This window comes from Harmonia axyridis, chromosome 2, assembly GCF_914767665.1.
Source record: "Harmonia axyridis chromosome 2, icHarAxyr1.1, whole genome shotgun sequence".
Classification (NCBI taxonomy): domain Eukaryota; kingdom Metazoa; phylum Arthropoda; class Insecta; order Coleoptera; family Coccinellidae; genus Harmonia; species Harmonia axyridis.
Window position 1 is genome coordinate 63,662,034 of NC_059502.1, and position 18,394 is coordinate 63,680,427.

Consider the following 18,394-nt stretch of genomic DNA (forward strand, 5'->3'; position numbering starts at 1 on the left):
GAGGAATTAGCCTTCTTGAAGCCATCCCAGATACCGGAGTTCATTAGAACTGTGGAACTGGAAGGCGTTATGGAGAGAATAGCTCTGATGGGGGCACAATAGACCATTAGGTCACTGTGAAATGGAACATTCTTGATTAAATTTTAATCTTAATAAGAAGAAAAAGTGTAATTTACCAAACCTCGGCTGCATTTTAAGTGGATGAAATCGATAAGAATGGTTAATCAGGTCCCAATAAATGATTGCTAAAAGTGTCGTCTGCTTTTATTATCATAATCAAAGTCCATTTTATATTAGGGCTATAGTTAGGATAAAAACCTGCCTTAAAGATCCTACCAAGGCCTTTGAAATCCATCTGATCGGAACAGTTGAAGACGACGACAAATTTCCCAAGGGCTCTTCCCATATCCTTAACCGTCTCTGTCTTTCCAGTACCTGCAGGTCCAGCAGGAGCTCCTCCCATATTGATCCCTGCGAATCAATAGGTACTAGTGTTGTAATATTTGAAAAAAAAATTTCAAAAAATCGATTGTTCATCGCATAATTCGAATGAAATAATGAAGAAAACCTTGAAATTTAATGCCTAGGCAGCAAATAAAGAATTTACCTGTCTAGGTACCAAAATGATTATTCTCAATGGGAATTAAACTTTTGTAAGTTCTATAACTTTAATTATTATGGAAAAATACATTTCCATAGCAACCGAACCTTTCAACAATTGCGAATTCTACCAAATTTTGTTTTGATTTCTCACTACAGGAAAAATAAAAAGATCCTATATATATCATTATAAACAACTATTTTCAGACGTCAGCGAGGTTGGAATGTGTTTATCCTTTACCGTTTGTTCAAATTGAAAAGCTATGGAGGAATCTAATTTTCTACTACAAAAATTCACAAAAACAGACGGCTTATTTTTTCAGGCTTTCTAGGATTTCTTAAATATAGGGTTACTAAGAGTACCAGTGGTTGATGTTCTTTATAATTTTTGTTTGTTGTTACCTAGAAGTGAAATGGTGCTGGACTTACATATAGCTTGGGCAAGGGTTATGTAACACCTATCTGTTAGAGGTGTTATCGCTAATCTCTCGGTTATACCCAGATATTCGTCTTGGTAAATGAATATAACGTCTGTTATTCCTACAGTTACCTCGTCGCTGTCCTCATTGAAATAGAATCTGCTCTGTTTCTGCCATTCAAAATCTGTGATATACCTTATTTTCAATTTTACCATGTTGTCGAATATGTCCCTATAAAAAATCCTTCAAGTAGCAAACAAATGAAAACCATCGAGAAGTGTGAAACCTTTGATGAACATGAATAGTGACCATTGTCTCAAATCTGATTCTCTCCATTTTGGTCAGATTTTTCGACGTCAAGTCTATGAGAGCATTGAGGAGATCTAGGAAATTTTGGTTCGTGTTCTTCATGATCATTCGATCTATTTTGCATTTCTTCAGCGCCAGTTCTGCGTTCGAGGTCCAAAGTAGCTGCAAGCCAAGAAGGCCAGCCTGAAAACCAATCGTAATTCTCAACGGAAATACACTCACTGTATACCTGAATTTGTGGACCCCAAAACATTTGTGCATGCTTAGTTGTACTGCAATCCAATGAAAATATAAGCTTTGAATATCGAATTACCTGCCCACAAAATTGCTGAAATCCTTGAACGAAGTTATACTCAGGATCGTTCAGACATAGGGCTTGTGCTGCTATAACAGCTCTGACTGTCTCCTTCACGCTGAGGAGTAAATGAGTAAGCCAGGTCTCTACAGCACCAGAACACTGGACGTATTTTTCCAACTGAACCTTTTCTCCTACATCGGAATTAATTGCCACTATGTAGTCTGACTTTTTCTCGTCAAAGTCAACCTACCGATGAACAGATGGAAAATGATTGCATTCATATCAAAATTTATTAATCAATATAACGGGTGTTTTTTTTGAGGTATATAACTTTAAGTTATACCGATTTAACAGCTGTCAAGTGATTTATTCTCAGCTTGGTTTGGCAATTCATCATGAATAAACTCACGCCTGAACAACGCTTGCAAATAGTGCAATTTTATTTCGAAAATAATGGTTCTGTGCGGAATACGTATCGCGCACTACGTCCATTTTATTTTGTTTAGCGATGAAGGGCACTTCTGGTTGAATGGCTACGTCAACAAACAAAACTGCCGCATTTTGGAGTGAAGCTAATCCTCAAGTGTATGTCTAAACACCGTTACATCCAGAAAAACTGACTGTTTGGTGCGCTTTATGGGCTGGTGGAATCATTGGTCCGTACTTCTTCAAAAACGATGTTGGCCAGAACGTTACAGTCAATAGTGATCGGTATAGAGCCATGATTACTCACTTTTTCATTCCTGAATTGAACAATCATGATGTCCAGGAGCTGTGGTTCCAACAAGACGGCGCAACATGTCACACAGCTCGTGCCACAATCGATTTATTGAAAGACACGTTTGGTGACCGCCTAATTTCACGTTTTGGACCTGTGAAGTGGCCTCCAAGATCTTGTGATTCAACACCGCTAGACTACTTTCTGTGGGGCTATGTAAAGTCATTGGTCTATACCGATGAGCCACAAACCCTTGACCATTTGGAAGACAACATTCGCCGTGTTATTGCCGATATAAGGCCACAAATGTTGGAAAAAGTCATCGAAAATTGGACGTCCAGATTGGACTACATCCGAGCCAGCCGTGGCGGTCATATGCCAGAAATCATATCTAAAATTTAATGCCACAAGATTATCTTGCGGATAAATAAAATTCATGTCAATCGAATAATCTATCGTTGTTTTATTGCAATTTAAAGTTTTATAGCTCTAAAAAAAACACCCTTTACATCAGTACTGATTCATGTACAGATACGATGAACAGAATTTTTTTCTATAGAGGTTGAGCTTATTCAACTTAAGGAAAATTTCTTATCACTGACTATATTTACATTAGTTTTTATTCATTTTTAACTCACCCAGAATATTGCATCGAACAAACTTGGTAAATGAGGCTGTATAGAGGCGGGATTCGAACTTTGTCCCAATATTTCCAAAAGAACAGGGTCAGAGATGAAGAAAAATCTCGGGAATAATAACCGTTTCGATTCTGCGAAAAACATTGTTAGAAAATTGTAATCTTGCAGAGATTTTCCTCACCTAAATAACCCGTTAAACTTTTTTGACAACTCTCTAATTGTTCTAGAAGATGTGGTAAAATCTGACCCATCGTTTCGTCTCCAGTGCAACATTCTACAGCGTTAGTAGTTTCGTGAGCTCTAGCCATTATCTTTACCCATGACTTATCGATATTCTGCAAAGTGAAATAAGATTAATTTTTTTTAAAATAACATTGAGACATATAGGTATAGGTTTTTGAAATTTCAAAACTATGATAACTAGTGGGTATCTTATATTTCTTTAAATAGTGGGATAATCGAATTGGTGTAAATCTAGATTCAGATAGAATGAAGACTAATAAATATTATAGCTAGTATAAATGACCAGCAACATTTTTTCAACATGAACACGCCAAATCGATGGAAGGGCAATGTTGCAGATTAATCAGTGAAAAAAATATTGCTGCGGAGAACTGGCATTATTCTCCTGAACACATATTAGTTATTATAAAAATATATAAATATTCAATTTTTTTAGAATTTCGTAGTTTGCTGTGTTTTGTTCTGGCATTAATACACCTCCTCATTCACAACATCGAAAGTCAATTTAAAAGAAAAATTGCTACTTACACTGAAACGCTTAGCTTCTGCAGGTAGCTGTCGAGCAATATCTCCTCCTACAAACACTGCCTCCAAGTATATCCAGAGATTTTGTACGAGAAGCCACTTTTCCAGTATCTCTGAAGTATTTACTAATTTTTGAGCCCACAGTTGGATGTCCCTTTTGAAGGGCTGATTATACCTTGAATATATTAAGGATGAAAGAGACAACATCAGTAAAGACTTAAATTGCTACCACGGCCGGCGCCAGTAATTATGACTCCTGAACAAATAATTTTTTGCTCCCTACTGAAAAAGCAACAATAGCAACATGACTTCTCTCATAACCACTCCCTCCAATTAAATTATATATAATTATCCAAACTCACCTGTTACTGAGCAATCCATTCATTATCATCGAGCTGTCTTCCAGAGCCATTATTATTTCTCCTGTTTCAGCACCTTTCAGTAACAATTCCCCTCTAGATTTGAAATTTGAAAACGATAGATCGGCAATAGCCCAATCTGCGATCACCTGTTTGAGTTTAGCTTCTATATCTTTTTCCTTTACAGCGCTTATACAGATATCCTCGACGTCATCTCTATACTGAAGTAACGGAGCTTCCATCACTCCTCTCAAAGTGAATGATGGATTTTCCACATCAAAATTGTAGTGACAAACCTCTGATAACCGCTTCCAGTGACGTTCTTTCATAGCCTATAAAAAAAAGCAATAAAATAATTAAGGAGCCAACTATCCCTAAACAGCCAAGCTAATGAAAGGTGGGATAGAAAAGGAGGACGTTTTGAAACAGGGCGAATGTCAGGAAGTCTGCAATAGCAGATGAGGTCGTTGGAGGAAGAGTTAATCTTCGTTATAAGTGAAGAAAAAATCATGCTTTCGCAGTAGAGGCGTATTTGAATTCTGGAGAACGAGTTATATTATCGTGCAGTAATAACTAATTTTATTAGGGTTCAGTTTTTTGTAGGGAAGTTAAGGTTCGATAAAACTTTTTTTTTTGGACGTCCACTGCGTTCGACGTCTTCGGTGCTCATTTCACCACATTTAAACTTAGCATACCAATCAATGATGGTTGATTTTCCTAGTGCAGACTCCGGAAAGTCTTAATCAATCCAAGATATTGCTTTAACTGTATTTTTTATCTTCAAAAAGCATTATTTCATCAGCACACGACATTTTTTTGCCATATTTTTTCAAATAACAAAAGTAGCTACACTCACAACTCAATATCTAACAAACTAATGGTCGGACGGCTGTCAAATTTTGACACGTATCGTTTGAATGGATTTAATACTAGCACCGCCATTTGTGCATCAGACAGAGGATTTTTCAATTGGCCTAATAGATAGTGACGCGTAAAGTGTTAATAAACCACAGTGGCGACAAGCGTGGTCCCGTTTTTGATTGACTGAGTCTGAATATGGTGGCTTTTTGTTTACATTTTCAATTTACCTGATAGTTTGGATTTATTCAAAATGTAAGGCCTATTTTATTCAGTTACTGTAGTATTCTTCAGTTGAATAAATTTTTCCTAACAAGGTAAAATGAAGATACCTAGTGGGCGTAAATACTTCTGTGATAACCCTCTCTTACGCACATAGTTTGGATCGTGCAAGCAGCTCAACGAGCAAAATAATTAATTGATAATAACGACTAAAGTGAATGAGCACCTTCCTCTCCATTCAAGAAACTGACTCCAGAATGATAAAAATTCAGCAAGGTCATGAACATATTTCAACTCCTTCGAACTTGTCTCTATTGGACTGTTCTAGATGCTTAGTTTTAAGGGAGCGGGATTCATTATCTTTCCTTCGTAGTGAAGCAATTTAAATTTTACTTCTCATTACCTTATTAGTCATTAGTTCTAGGAGAGGACAAGTTTCACTGAAATCTTCTATTTTCTTCTTCAAATCCAAAAACGCAGGCCAATCTTTCAGAGCTTTTGGAAGTTTACGGCACCTATAGCGCAAAAAAATAGGTATATTTAAACTTATTGTGATATTAGGTGAAAAATTGAAATTGAACATGGGGTGTTGCGAGTAAAGACTCATTTTCACGGTGATAGTACTGAAGGATCCAGTTATTGTTCCCTGTAAATAATTGAGATGGTCAACCGGATGCTAGGAGACCTATTAGTTTCTTCAAGTGTCGAGGGCACGAGAGTTTCAATGAATTTACAGGGAACGAAATGTTATTGTATATATAATGTAAAAAGGATGTGTTATTCTTCGAGGTGTCGAAGATATGTCATGGAGTTGTAAATCTTGGAGAGATTTACTGGGGGGTTGGGAAAGTTCGAGAACAAGACGGTTGTATCAGATGTGTTACATCTGTGTATCAGGTACTAGTCCTTCGAGAATATTCGATTTCCAGGAATCCGCGAAGATCTTTGTGAGCGGTACGGCAAAATTCTTATTGGACTAGGGGATGGTACTTTCCCTAAGGGTGTGGTCAAGCCGGAAGGAGGGAAGGATATTCAGAGTGGACGGGGTAAGTTGCGGTCAGGGGACGAAGAAAGTTCGAGTCGAGAGAGAGTTCAAGTTAAGTCGAAGACGAGTAAAGTTTAAGTTCGGTCTAACTCGAAGTAAGAGTAAGTTCAGTCGGTTGAAATTTAAGACGTAAGACGTAAAGACGGTTCGCGGACTAGATTAAGACGAGTCGCGAACAAGTTAGAGACCGAAAACTTGAGGTACGACGAAGACGTGATAATCGAAGACGTTTCGAGTAATTAACACTCGAGTTAAAGACGAAATTCAGTACCGTAGTGAGAAACTTGTAATTAAGACGTAATTAAGATCTTCTCAATACTGAGTTTGTACTGTATAAATGTGGCTTTGTAAATAGATGTAAATAATTCAAAAGAGTTTAATTATTACAAATCCGACAAAGTCACGGAGAAAAAGACGAAAGGCCAGGTAATCGAATCATACCTCTAGACGATCGATTAACCAAGCCTACAGTACTATCACGATAGTGCTATCGTAATAATAAATATCGCAGGAACTATCACCATATGAGCTACTGGATAGTTACTATCATGTTAGTGGGCGAGTGTTGTCGCTCTACGAGTATCACGATAGTGCCTACTATCTTGATAGTAAGTATCACCTGGAAATGAGCCATAAGTAACATGATTATATCATAAACTCAGTGTTGATTATTGGTCAAAATGGATCATATAAATATTGATTATTGAATAATTACTATAAAAAATAGGGAAAGTATTGTGCCCAAGAGTTATCGACCAATCGAGCACTATTGAGTCACCCTGTAAATCACTTATGCCATGTGTCTACCAAGAAAGTTTTCAATGTCCTTAAGAATTTTACGTTGATTAATGAATTTCCTAAATCGGTTTTCTTTAACCTTTTGGAACGAAAAAGTAGATACGCTTCATTCAAGAAAAACTTTTTCTTACTTATTTTGAAAATCTACCAGCTCGGTCAGTATCTGCTCTATGTCGACATCACTCCACAGTATGTCATTATATCCATCGATGCTATGATTGACAGCCAAATATAGCCCGTACAACTTATTCAGAAGATTGAATTCCTTCTTCCTCTTCCACAGCACAGGATATTCGTTCACTTCGAGACCAAACAGTCTCTCTCCACTGCTGTACATCTCGTATTTTCGCCACAATTCATCAAATCTGTCTTGCAGTATCAACACTCTATCACTTGCTTCTCTGGCTGATAATCCAGGTACCATTGGTCCGTTTTCTTCAAAATCTCTATCGAAAATTTCCACCTCAATCTTGAAATTATCTACACCTTCGGTCAATTCATGAAGAAGAGGACCCTGCAGCTCGGTGATGTTTGACTGAACTTGTTTTGCCTAACATAAGAATTAATTAAATCTTTTAACAAAGAATGATGACACATTTCGAGTTAATTCAGCAGAATATACCTACGCCAAACAGTGATCGATTTAAAGCAAATAGCCCAATTCGAAACGATTCCGGTGCATTTCTATTCGATCCATACCATTTATATTATATCGTTATAAAGTTATTCTCGATTAAACATGTAAGCTTACGAGCCAAATTCTCGCCATTTGCGGGAGGTTTTAATGTTCTGCTTTAATATGAATAAATCTGCGGCTGAGGCTCATTTAATGCTCAAATACCTGTTGTGAGGCCGCGTTTAGTGAAAGAACGTGCCGAGAGTTGTTTCAACGCTTCAAGAACCGTATTCTCCAGATGTTGCTCCCTCGGTCTATCACTTGTTTCGATCAATGGCAAACGGAATGGCTGACCAGCACCTGGTTTTATGAAGAAGTGAAAAATAGGATAGATTTTTTGGATCGCTTCTAAAAATGAACAGTGTTTTCAACGCGGGATTAGTATGCTGCCCGAAAGATGGGAGAAAGTAGTGGCTAGCGATAAACAATACTTTGAATCATAAATGTTTCACCAGTTTTTTACAATAAACCTCGAATTTCGGAAAAAAAAACGGAGGAAGCAAAGTTGTACGGCTATGTAGTTTTCTTTAAGAATGTTATAAGTATAATTTTGCAGAACCACAGATATTTTCCAATTGATTATTGAAGAAAAGTGATTTGCAAATCCATATTATCTTTTGTTTTACCTCCTACACATTTTTTCCATTTTATCTCACACTCTCATTTCAAATTTATCAACGAATATACGAACAATTAACTCACATGATTGTTCATAGTTTCAAAGTTGAATCTCAAAGTGTCAATCCTCTCAATGTCCTCTCGTGGAGTATCTATTTTAAATTTCAGAAAAACAGCATAAGTTTCTTCCATCAAATTTAGTTCCATATCCATTTCGGTAAAACGATCTCGTATGAGCTCCAAACACAAGAGGGCCACCCTGATGTTCAAAAATTGTTTCAGTAGGCAAAATGTACAATATATTATTATGATGATGAGAGTATGTAATGTTTCAGAAAGATAACACAGCTTGCCAAAAAAGTAACATAATTCCTCAATAATTCTTATTGGAAGAATTATTGAGGTAAATCCTCGCACTCATAGACGTTTAATTTTAAAAGCAATTCATCCTGTGCTTCTTTGAATTTGATATTTCTAACCCCTCTACAAATCTTTTCAAATGGCAATATATGGATTGTGATACATCAAATGAAAGGTAATTTGCTGCTGCTGAAGCCACAAATGCACTGCTGGCTTCTGTTGTTGACTATGTTTGTTTGTTGTTTTTTTCAAGTGTTGCTTATCCTAACATCTTTTCACCGAAAGCCCGAAACACGTGTCTACGGTTAGTAGTTATCTGTGAGGAACTGTCCTTATCCTTATACTTCGTTTTAGAATTACCCTCGTTATCCTTTCCACATGTTATTATTCCTGGATTCGGATGTCACGCAGGTAGCTATAGCTTTCCGCGTGGTGATGTTGGTTGTTGCCCAAAAAACTTTGGGACTTCGTGCTGAAGCCACAAATGGACTGCTGGCTTCTGTTGTTCACTCTGTTTGTTTGTTGTTGTGTATTGCTCATCCTAACACTTATTCACCGTACTGATGAGGACCGAAAGCCCGAAACACGTGTCTACGGTTAGTATTTCTCTGAGAGGGACTGTTTTTATCCTTATACTTTGTTTTACAAAATGAGTAACTATCATTTTGACAATAAAGGAATAATTCATTATGTAACTTTTTTACTGACCTACACTCATCCAAATCCCTTATTGGCTTAATCATGATTTTTTCTTGGGCCTTGATGAAGTCGACGATTCCATTCAGTTTCTGTTTATTTCTTTCGACAAGTTTCGTACCCAGAATATTCTTCCAAGCGTTCGATTCAATGATGACTGCCAGTTTGAAGTTTTCTGTAAGACATGGATTCAAGTGAAATTTTTTCACGAGACATTAATCTTCTCAAATACCTAAAGATATTTTGATGGGCCCCACTACTTCATAATCAGGAATTGTTTTGAGAGTCTCGACTTCTTCGGCGTACTTTTGAAACCGTTCGATTATTTCGACCGTTAGAGGGCGACTGTCACAGAATTGCTCGATTTGATCATCTCTATCTTCGGCCCAAATATAGGAATATTTCAGGTATTCCTGAAAAAAAAAAAAATTTTTGGTATTCTCTTTGTCAATGTTTGGTAAGGTTTATCTAAGAATTTAACATGCCAGCATTTAGGACTGTAGTGATCATGAAGTGTTCTTTGTTTTTAGATTTCAATGAAGTATTACCGAAATAATTGTCTTGATGTCTGGTTGAAGCAAGGAAATTATTCCCTGTAGACTCATAAACACACGAACAATCTCTTTATTCTCGGTAACCATTTTGTGATAATTTTCCTCCGGTATGATAATTTGTAGATTCGAATCTGTAAGAAATCTTGAACTATTAAAATTGTTCAGAAAGTCTTTGAACTGGACCTTTTTTTATAAGAATTATCCCAATTCAAATGCCCTAATAATTTGCACCTAACATAGATCTATGTGAAGTAACATACATGTAGGGTTTTTATATCGTTGTCTAGGGGTTTATATAAAAAGGCCGCCGGTACTAAACTATTGTTCATTTACACTATGTACAATTCAACGTCAACTGAATGTACAGCCACTGAACTTTCGTCTATTGTCTGATTATTCGAGTAGATCCGTCTATATCTAACGTCGAATTATCTAACTAGATGCGTCTAATATATTTTACATCGAATCATATGCGTCTATCACGTCGAATTCTTACTATGTCCGTCTGTTCTCTAACTTCGAGTACCACCCTCGTTTGTCTCTATCGTACTCCAGTCTCAGTCTGAAGTCTCAAGTACCTCTTCCCTTTACGTCTCCATATATCGATAAAAACTGCATGGTCCACCGTTTTAGGATCGATCGCGTAGTTTTCGTGTAGTCAAGTCAGTAGCGTATCATTCAGTCGGGTGTTAAGAATTCGGATCCCACATACATAAAAGGGTCACCTACCTTTCCCAGCATCGGTATCATAGATAAATTCTCTCCTCTGACCCCATAAGGAATAGTACAAATTAGTTTCCATTATATTGGCTATGACATTCTTGAATATTGTTTCTATTCGGTCCAGAGTTGGATCTAAGACAATTGTGGGTATCCGTAACTCCAGATATGTCTTAACAACAGGGTGTTGATCAGTATTGAGACCACTGTAAAAACAATGGAAAATAGAAAAAATCTGACGACATACTTATCCCTGAATAATTAATTTTTTTTGTAATTTAAGCCACTATTTCTAAAGGGTTTCGATATCCTTGTAGTGACCCTCTAAATAGTTCTAACCCTGTATATACTATATTTCTTTCCTGTCGTCAAATATGTTGTGGCATTCATATTGATTATTATTGCAAAATAGTATATTTAAAGCTCATGGAATTACTATTTGAAAGATCAATACGAGTTCTTTATAAAATAATATCTAAGGACGAACCAAACCCATTTATACTCATCAATCATCTGATACAATTGATCAATGATGTCTTTGAAAAATACGAATCTGGTCAATTTTACTTTTCAGATAAGATATTACTAACCTCGCCTCTTTCTTCAATTGTTCCAAGGAGGACTTCGTAGATTTAACGAATGATTCGTACAATTTCATATTGAAATAGGCAAAAAGTTCGATACAGTCGTTGTGAATCATCTCCATGGTCAATTGAACTTCCCTATCAATTTCTTTGAAACCTGAAATCAAAGATTATGCTTGGATCATTAATTATCACTAAATATCACACAACAATTTGAGACGAAAATACAGAATATAGAAAAAGTTACAATATTGAAATTAACCTAACGTTTTCTACTACCAAAGAGACACTTGGCCGTTAATTCATTTGGTTTACCCCATGGTTGAAAGGGGTGGAAAACGCAACCCCTAAAATTTATTTCCATGTAACTTTTTGTCTTATTATTTGTTTACCACTAAAAAATTTATTCCCAATAGCCTGTTTCATTCTAAAAAAAAAATTTTCCTTGGGTTTTTTGCCCAAAATAAACCAGTTCGCAGCAAAAAATTATTTTACGAACAACTACAGAGATATATCGCTTTGCTCGTTCATTTTTTTGTTTCTGTTTGTTTTTTCAGGAAAATGGCTTCAATAATTTCTAAAGTTCATTTTTTTACCATTTTATCTGAATCAGTTTTTTTCGCCATTTCCTTTATCAATTCCACAGTTTCAGTTGAATTTATTTTTAAATTTGTAGTACAAAATCAGTTCACTCAAAAAATGGAAAAAATTAAGTTAAGAGTGAAGTGACTTCATCGAACATCAACCACAGCTTGACAACGCCTTTGCATACATATTGTTGAAGTAGCAAGCAGACGCATATGATTTTGAGTTAAAGGAATACTTCTCAAAGGTGGTCGAAAATGTAGATCAATACCTCGAAGTCTTCGACTATCTATTCGAATCTAAACCAAAACACCGGAAGCGTTCAAAATTTCAATAATTTGAATCAAAGTTGAATGTAAGAAAATAAAACAACAATTCTTAGAGACGCAAACGACAAGAACATGGCTAAAACTGAAAAAATTACCAAATAAAGAGCAAAAAAAGAATGCAGATATAAGAAAGTAAACATTTTATTTCTAATAAATGAAAATTTGGTAGATAAGGATCGACAACTTTTGAAACGGTCACAAAATGTTTGAACTTACTTAATTTTTGTGGAAAAGTATATTTTCTATTTAGGAAAAGATTTGCATAATATCTGTATATGGATAAATTAATCATAGGATTCCATCATGAAAATTACTCACCAGCCTCTAGTCCACCGATCAACTTAGACGAAGATGAAATCGGCCTAACCGCCCTTTCGGAATCCAACCAATCATATTTGTTTTCTTGTAAGTGTGGTTCTTCAATATGTACAAGAAATTTATTTATCAGTTCGATAACGGCAGTTTCGATCGCAAGCGACTTATTTTCAATTTCAATCACTGAAATATAAGTGTTTTCACTTCGAATGATTTTAATAGTTCATAATATGAAATATAATAAGTGAGAAGTAGATGTGTAGATGCGCTAATACTGTGTATTCGGGGGTGAAAGTTTGGTCCCAATCATAACTTTAAAATTCTTAAGGATATTTCATTTTATAGAAGGCTAATTACCAACTTGTCGGCGATGTCTGATATTTTCTTTTAGAAAATCTTCCAGTGATAGCGCCTCATCCGGAAGATAAACTAAAGATGTATTGGCGATAGCGTTCAAGCCCTCACATATTCTGGCCTCCATCAAATCCTTAACCTAGAGTGAAATGTGACTTTTATGAAATTGATCCTAAATGTAGAAATTCCACCGCAAAATCTACCTAATGTAAAATCTTACACTTTTCTAGTGCACTCGAAATGCCAATTTCGCATATTTCATCAACTCCAGGTTGACAGACCATGATGAATCTTTACATTAGGACAACAGAGATAATATTAGGTGTAGTAAGAACACACCACAGAACACATAAACATTGACGGCACACAACTTGAAAATGTAGAAGAATATATATATTTAGGACACTCAATAAGAATCGGCAAAGAAAATCAAACAGCAGAGATAAAAAGAAGAATCAGGCTAACTTGTATGGCTTTTGGAAAGATGAAATATATATTTGGGAATAACGGCATCCCAAAAAATCCCTTAAAAGGAAAGTTTTCGATGCCTGCATATTACCGGTAGCGACATATGGCCTGGAAACTAAGGCGATAACTAAGAAGACCGCAAACCAGCTGAGGGTGATGCAGAGAGCGATGGAAAGAACTATGCTCAATCTCAGTCTTAGAGACAGAGGAAGGAATGAAGAAATCCGACAAAGAATTAGAGTCGTAGATATTATACACGTGTTGCAGAATTGAAGTGGCAGTGGGCAGGACACGTGGCTCGACAGGACAAATCGAGATGGACATATAAAGTAACACACTGGCGACCAAGAACGACGCAGTGTAGGAAGACCACAGAGAAGATGGCTTGATGATATGAAGCAGTATGCAGGAAATAGATGGTTTCATATAGCTCAGGACAGGAAAGCATGGAGGAACATGAAAGAGGCCTACATCCAGGAGTGGATAAGGGAAGGCTGACGAAGAAGAAGAAGTAAGAAGAAACCCATTATTTTTCCAATAGATGGCTTAAGTTATTTTATCTCGCGTAGTATACTAGCGTAGCATTACTCATTTAAAAATAACTTACCTCTTTGACGAATATTTCGAAGTTCTCAAGAATCGAATTGACGCTGTCACAAAACTCTGGTATTTGCAAGGACGTCCAAGTTAAGGTTGAAAAAGCTGGTTCGAAAGCGTTCTCAAGTTTGAGCATCAAGGTCCGCATCAAAGGTATGAACAGAGATGGAATACTAGAACGGATCCTATCGTTGCGTTCCACCAACTGTCTGGTCACATCCGAGGAATACTGCATTTTGTCTCTGCAGAAAATCAGTATTTGTCCGACATCTGGAACAGCTGATAGAAAACGTTTATATTATAACATCTACACATCATTACATACGTTTATTGTTATACATAAGCTGCCTGCCCTGTCATCTAGTCAATTCATTTGTGAAGGGTGTTTTTTTCGAGCTATAGAACATTAAATTACAATAAAACAACGATGGATTATTCGATTGACATGAATCTTATTTATCCGCAAGATAATCTTGTGGCATTACATTTTAAATATGATTTCTGGCATATTACCGCCACAGCTGGTTCGTATGTAGTCCAATTTTCGATGACTTTTTCCAACATTTGTGGCAGTATATCGGCAATAACACAGCGAATATTGTCTTCCAATTGGTCAATGGTTTGTGGCTCATCCGCATAGACCAATGACTTTACATAGCCTCACAGAAAGTGGTCTAGCGGTGTTAAATCACAAGATCTTGGAGGCCAATTCACAGGTCCAAAACGTGAAATTAGGCGGTCACCAAACGTGTCTTTGAATAAATCGATTGTGGCACGAGCTGTGTGATATGTTGCGCCGTCTCGTTGGAACCACAGCTCCTGGACATCATGGTTGATCAATTCAGGAATGAAAAAGTTAGTAATCATGGCTCTATACCGATCACCATTGACTGTAACGTTCTGGCCATCATCGTTTTTGAAGAAGTACGGACCAATGATTCCACCAGCCCATAAAGCGCACCAAACAGTCAGTTTTTCTGGATGTAACTGTGTTTCGACATACACTTGATGATTAGCTTCACTGCTAATGCGGCAGTTTTGTTTGTTGACGTAGCCATATAACCAGAAGTGCGCTTCATCGCTAAACAAAATAAAATGGACGTAGTGCGCGATACGCAGGCGAGAGTCTATTCATGATAAATTGTCAAACCAAACTGAGAATAAATCACTTGACAGCTGTCAAATCGGTCGCCATCTTGAACAGTAATGTCAATTTAAAGGTATATACTTCGAAAAAAAACACCCGATACAAGAGTGACAGCGCTGTATAGGTTTCCGTGGCAACTAATAAAGTTTTTATCTTATTGGTTATTCGCCGTGCAATTTACTTTACAGATGCTACCGTATTGGTTGTTGATCGTGCTTTCTGTTTACGGTAAAGTAAATCACACAGTTTAACGATGCACAGTGCTTAAATAGACAGGTTTATAGTTGCCGAGTCTTTTTCTGTAAGGGGAGTAGAAAAAAATCACTTACGCATTTTCAATTTGTACATGAACTCAGATTCTCTAATAACTTCGTTAATATACGGGCTGAAATTCACAACGTATCTTTTGGTCTTGGGATGTCTAACTAAAATTGGCACATTCAAACAAGATACGACCTGAAACATGATGATAAATGTTGTAATGATGCTATTCACTGTATTTGTTCGCCTCTATGCGACCCTGCTGTAAGAAAGCTGTTAGCTGACGTCAAAGATCAGCAGCCGAAGGTACATCCAACGCTATTTTATGTGCAAACATTTTTTCATAACTAAGATTAGGCGTATATTATTAAGCCTCATTTGCTGTTGCCTGTCTCTCTTGCAGCTGCTAACAATAATATTTGTTTATTTGGATATACATCGATATAGAATTATAGCAATATTAGAATTGAAAAATTATCATAACCTGATATGAGTTTCCCTCTGAATTATCTAGATTTAGGGCACTATTCTTTTTGACACAGTGTTAGTATTTTGTAGTTTGTATGCTCGGTTGTACGTTTGTCCGGCTGTTAATTTATTTTTGTTGTTCTTCTTCCCACGAAAGGGGATATCCTGTAATGTTCAGAGAACATCGTGAGAACCAAGGGAAGGAAGGTAGGAATTGGTGTTCTTTTCGAATTTATGAAGGTTATATGCCTCGGGGAACACCTCCCTAGGTAATGTGTTCCAGAGCCTTGCTGTTCGTTGGATGAACGAGTCTTTGAAAAGAGATGTTCTGCAGGTCTCCAACGCGACCACAAAGGGGTGTGAAGACTGAACTTGACGGGTTGACCTCGAAGGGACTGCCAAAGGAGGAACGATTGTTGATATTTCAGAAGAGCATCGCCCATGAAAATATCTATAAAATAGAGACAGATCGCTTACTTTTCTACGGTGTTCCAAAGTGGTGAGCGAGTTTGTAAGCGAGGCAGCACCGACGAGACGAATTGCCTTTTTTTGTACAGAATCAAGCAGTTTCAGAATATGCTCAGGTACCGCACTCCAAACATGGGAACAGTATTCCAGGACAGGTCGCCTTATAAATCATAAGTAGCTGACTGGAAGTGAAATTGCTCCTAGCACGAAACAGAAAATCATACTGTTGTACTATTGTTGGGCAAACTGAGATCGGCCTTTCTAGAGAAAAGACATGCTTGTGTTTTGTCTGCATTGAAATCCACCAAGTTATTGGATCCCCATTCAATAATTATCGCCAAGTCCATATTTATGTTATTAACATTTCTTCCGCGTTCGTTACTGATTTGGCGGGAGTTATATATCTCGTTCTAAGACCATAGCAACAAAATAAGCAGACTAAGGAAGAGAAGACATGTGTAACCTGACCGCTTCGTGGAAGATGGCCCGTTTCGTGGAAGATGGCTAAGTCCGCAATTCTTACCAGCGACACGGACGCTTTATCTTATCTTAGTCTGTAATAAACATCTAATACGAACACTTGTATTTGATTTCAATAAAATTCTATCGTAGAATTCACTGGTAATTTCAATTGTAATATTAAAGTTTTTAAAAACAATCTTGCTGGACCAAAAAACATAAGTCGGGCTGGTATTGGAGTCCTGGAAGAGAAGGCGGTATGGAGGGTACTCGATAATTTTCATTAAAAAGAAGCTAGACTTGAAATTTCAGCGTAAGTCTGAGGTCTGAATGTTTTGTCAAAGGGTCAATCCACCAAATACGTCTAGAGTTATAACCACTTACACATAGAGCTACACATCTTCCGTATAGTTCATCAATATAAATTTAATTGGTTCCAAATTTTACAGTTGGTTAATTTCAAAGTAATGCCAAATGTGATGCTCACCTGGCTACAGTGATCGTACCAACCCTCGTGGTAGAGTTTTTCATAATGCACGAACACCATACTCAGAGCATTGTAGAGCTGTATACATTTCTGGACTTTTCGATGCTTGATAACCTGAAAAATGGCGGAATCAGATTATAGAAAAAGAGATAACCTTCGTAAAAATGATTTCTAACAATATGTCGCTCAATGGTTCAATTATGCATAAGTTATGACTACTGGATCAAGTCTGGAGCCCTGATTGTGTATTGTCTTTTCATATTTTTATAAGTGATTAGAGTTGTGGTAATACCTCCCAAAGTTCGAAATACAAAATTGAACTACCTTATTAGTATTCGAGAGGAATAATAGAGTGGGAGAAATGGGAGAGATAGAGAGAGAGAGAGAGATATTGTTGCGCATAGAGTGAACACGCGGAGAAGAGAGAATAATAAATTATTCTGGTCTTTTAATACTGATTTTGTTGGTTCTTCAACATAGTAGTACCATTTGTTAGAAAATACAATTTTATATAGTTATGTCGTTTGTAATGAAATTTGTTATGGAAATTAGATCATTATCAATAGAGTATCTGTTAGAATATTACTTCATCCGAACAAATTTCGAGAGAGACAACCAACCATACACTTGAAGTTTTACTTCAACGTCGTAGGTGGCGCTGCGAGTCTGCACGTGGCGCGGCCATCGAGGGCCATCGAGAGAGAAAACAAGAATAGATCTTCGATGATCGAGAGCAAACGTCAGTGACATAACCTGTGTGTTTTAGTCCTTCTGTCACGTCTTCTGTTCTGACATCTGAACTGGGTTGAGCCCCCTTCTGGCTTGGGCTCCCTTGCGTTCAGACAGCTGAACTGGGTTGAGCCCCCTTCTGGGTTGAACTCCCTTGCGTTCAGACAGCTGAACTGGGTTGAGCCCCCTTCTGGGTTGGGCTCCCTTGCGTTCAGACAGCTGAACTGGGTTGAGCTCCCTTCTGGGTTAGGGCCCCCTTTCGTTCAGCCTTCTAGAACTTGCTTAGAGAAAAAGTGAGACTTACGAGAGTGTTTTGAGAATAAACGATTAAAACCATTATCTGTGTATTAGTGAATACTCTGTATTTATGACCCAAAAATCCAAAAGTATCCCATCCAGTATCTATTAGCTTATCTTCTGCTCCTTGGAAGATTAAGTCGATTATAGATGTTATGGATTATGAATTTTCATATATAGAATCTCAAAA

The 18,394-nt window shown here is 37.0% G+C and overlaps 1 protein-coding gene across 3 annotated transcripts in view; it reads right to left on the reverse strand.

Moving 5' to 3' along the window:
• LOC123673800 (dynein axonemal heavy chain 8-like) overlaps nucleotides 1-18,394 on the reverse strand; it is an 80,857-nt gene that overhangs the window by 44,142 nt on the left and 18,321 nt on the right. For all 3 annotated transcript variants that reach the window (XM_045608481.1, XM_045608482.1, XM_045608483.1), the window contains exons 12-32: nucleotides 17,179-17,292; nucleotides 15,365-15,491; nucleotides 13,899-14,167; nucleotides 12,827-12,962; nucleotides 12,473-12,652; nucleotides 11,247-11,397; nucleotides 10,666-10,862; nucleotides 9,931-10,067; nucleotides 9,615-9,795; nucleotides 9,395-9,557; nucleotides 8,411-8,585; nucleotides 7,164-7,582; nucleotides 5,593-5,704; nucleotides 4,113-4,441; nucleotides 3,754-3,925; nucleotides 3,164-3,317; nucleotides 2,983-3,113; nucleotides 1,642-1,872; nucleotides 1,306-1,511; nucleotides 1,030-1,250; nucleotides 323-471 (exon numbers count right to left, since the gene is read on the reverse strand). In XM_045608481.1, the coding sequence (XP_045464437.1) occupies nucleotides 323-471; nucleotides 1,030-1,250; nucleotides 1,306-1,511; nucleotides 1,642-1,872; nucleotides 2,983-3,113; nucleotides 3,164-3,317; nucleotides 3,754-3,925; nucleotides 4,113-4,441; nucleotides 5,593-5,704; nucleotides 7,164-7,582; nucleotides 8,411-8,585; nucleotides 9,395-9,557; nucleotides 9,615-9,795; nucleotides 9,931-10,067; nucleotides 10,666-10,862; nucleotides 11,247-11,397; nucleotides 12,473-12,652; nucleotides 12,827-12,962; nucleotides 13,899-14,167; nucleotides 15,365-15,491; nucleotides 17,179-17,292 (3,954 nt within the window). The remainder of the gene's footprint in view (nucleotides 1-322; nucleotides 472-1,029; nucleotides 1,251-1,305; nucleotides 1,512-1,641; nucleotides 1,873-2,982; nucleotides 3,114-3,163; nucleotides 3,318-3,753; nucleotides 3,926-4,112; nucleotides 4,442-5,592; nucleotides 5,705-7,163; nucleotides 7,583-8,410; nucleotides 8,586-9,394; nucleotides 9,558-9,614; nucleotides 9,796-9,930; nucleotides 10,068-10,665; nucleotides 10,863-11,246; nucleotides 11,398-12,472; nucleotides 12,653-12,826; nucleotides 12,963-13,898; nucleotides 14,168-15,364; nucleotides 15,492-17,178; nucleotides 17,293-18,394) is intronic.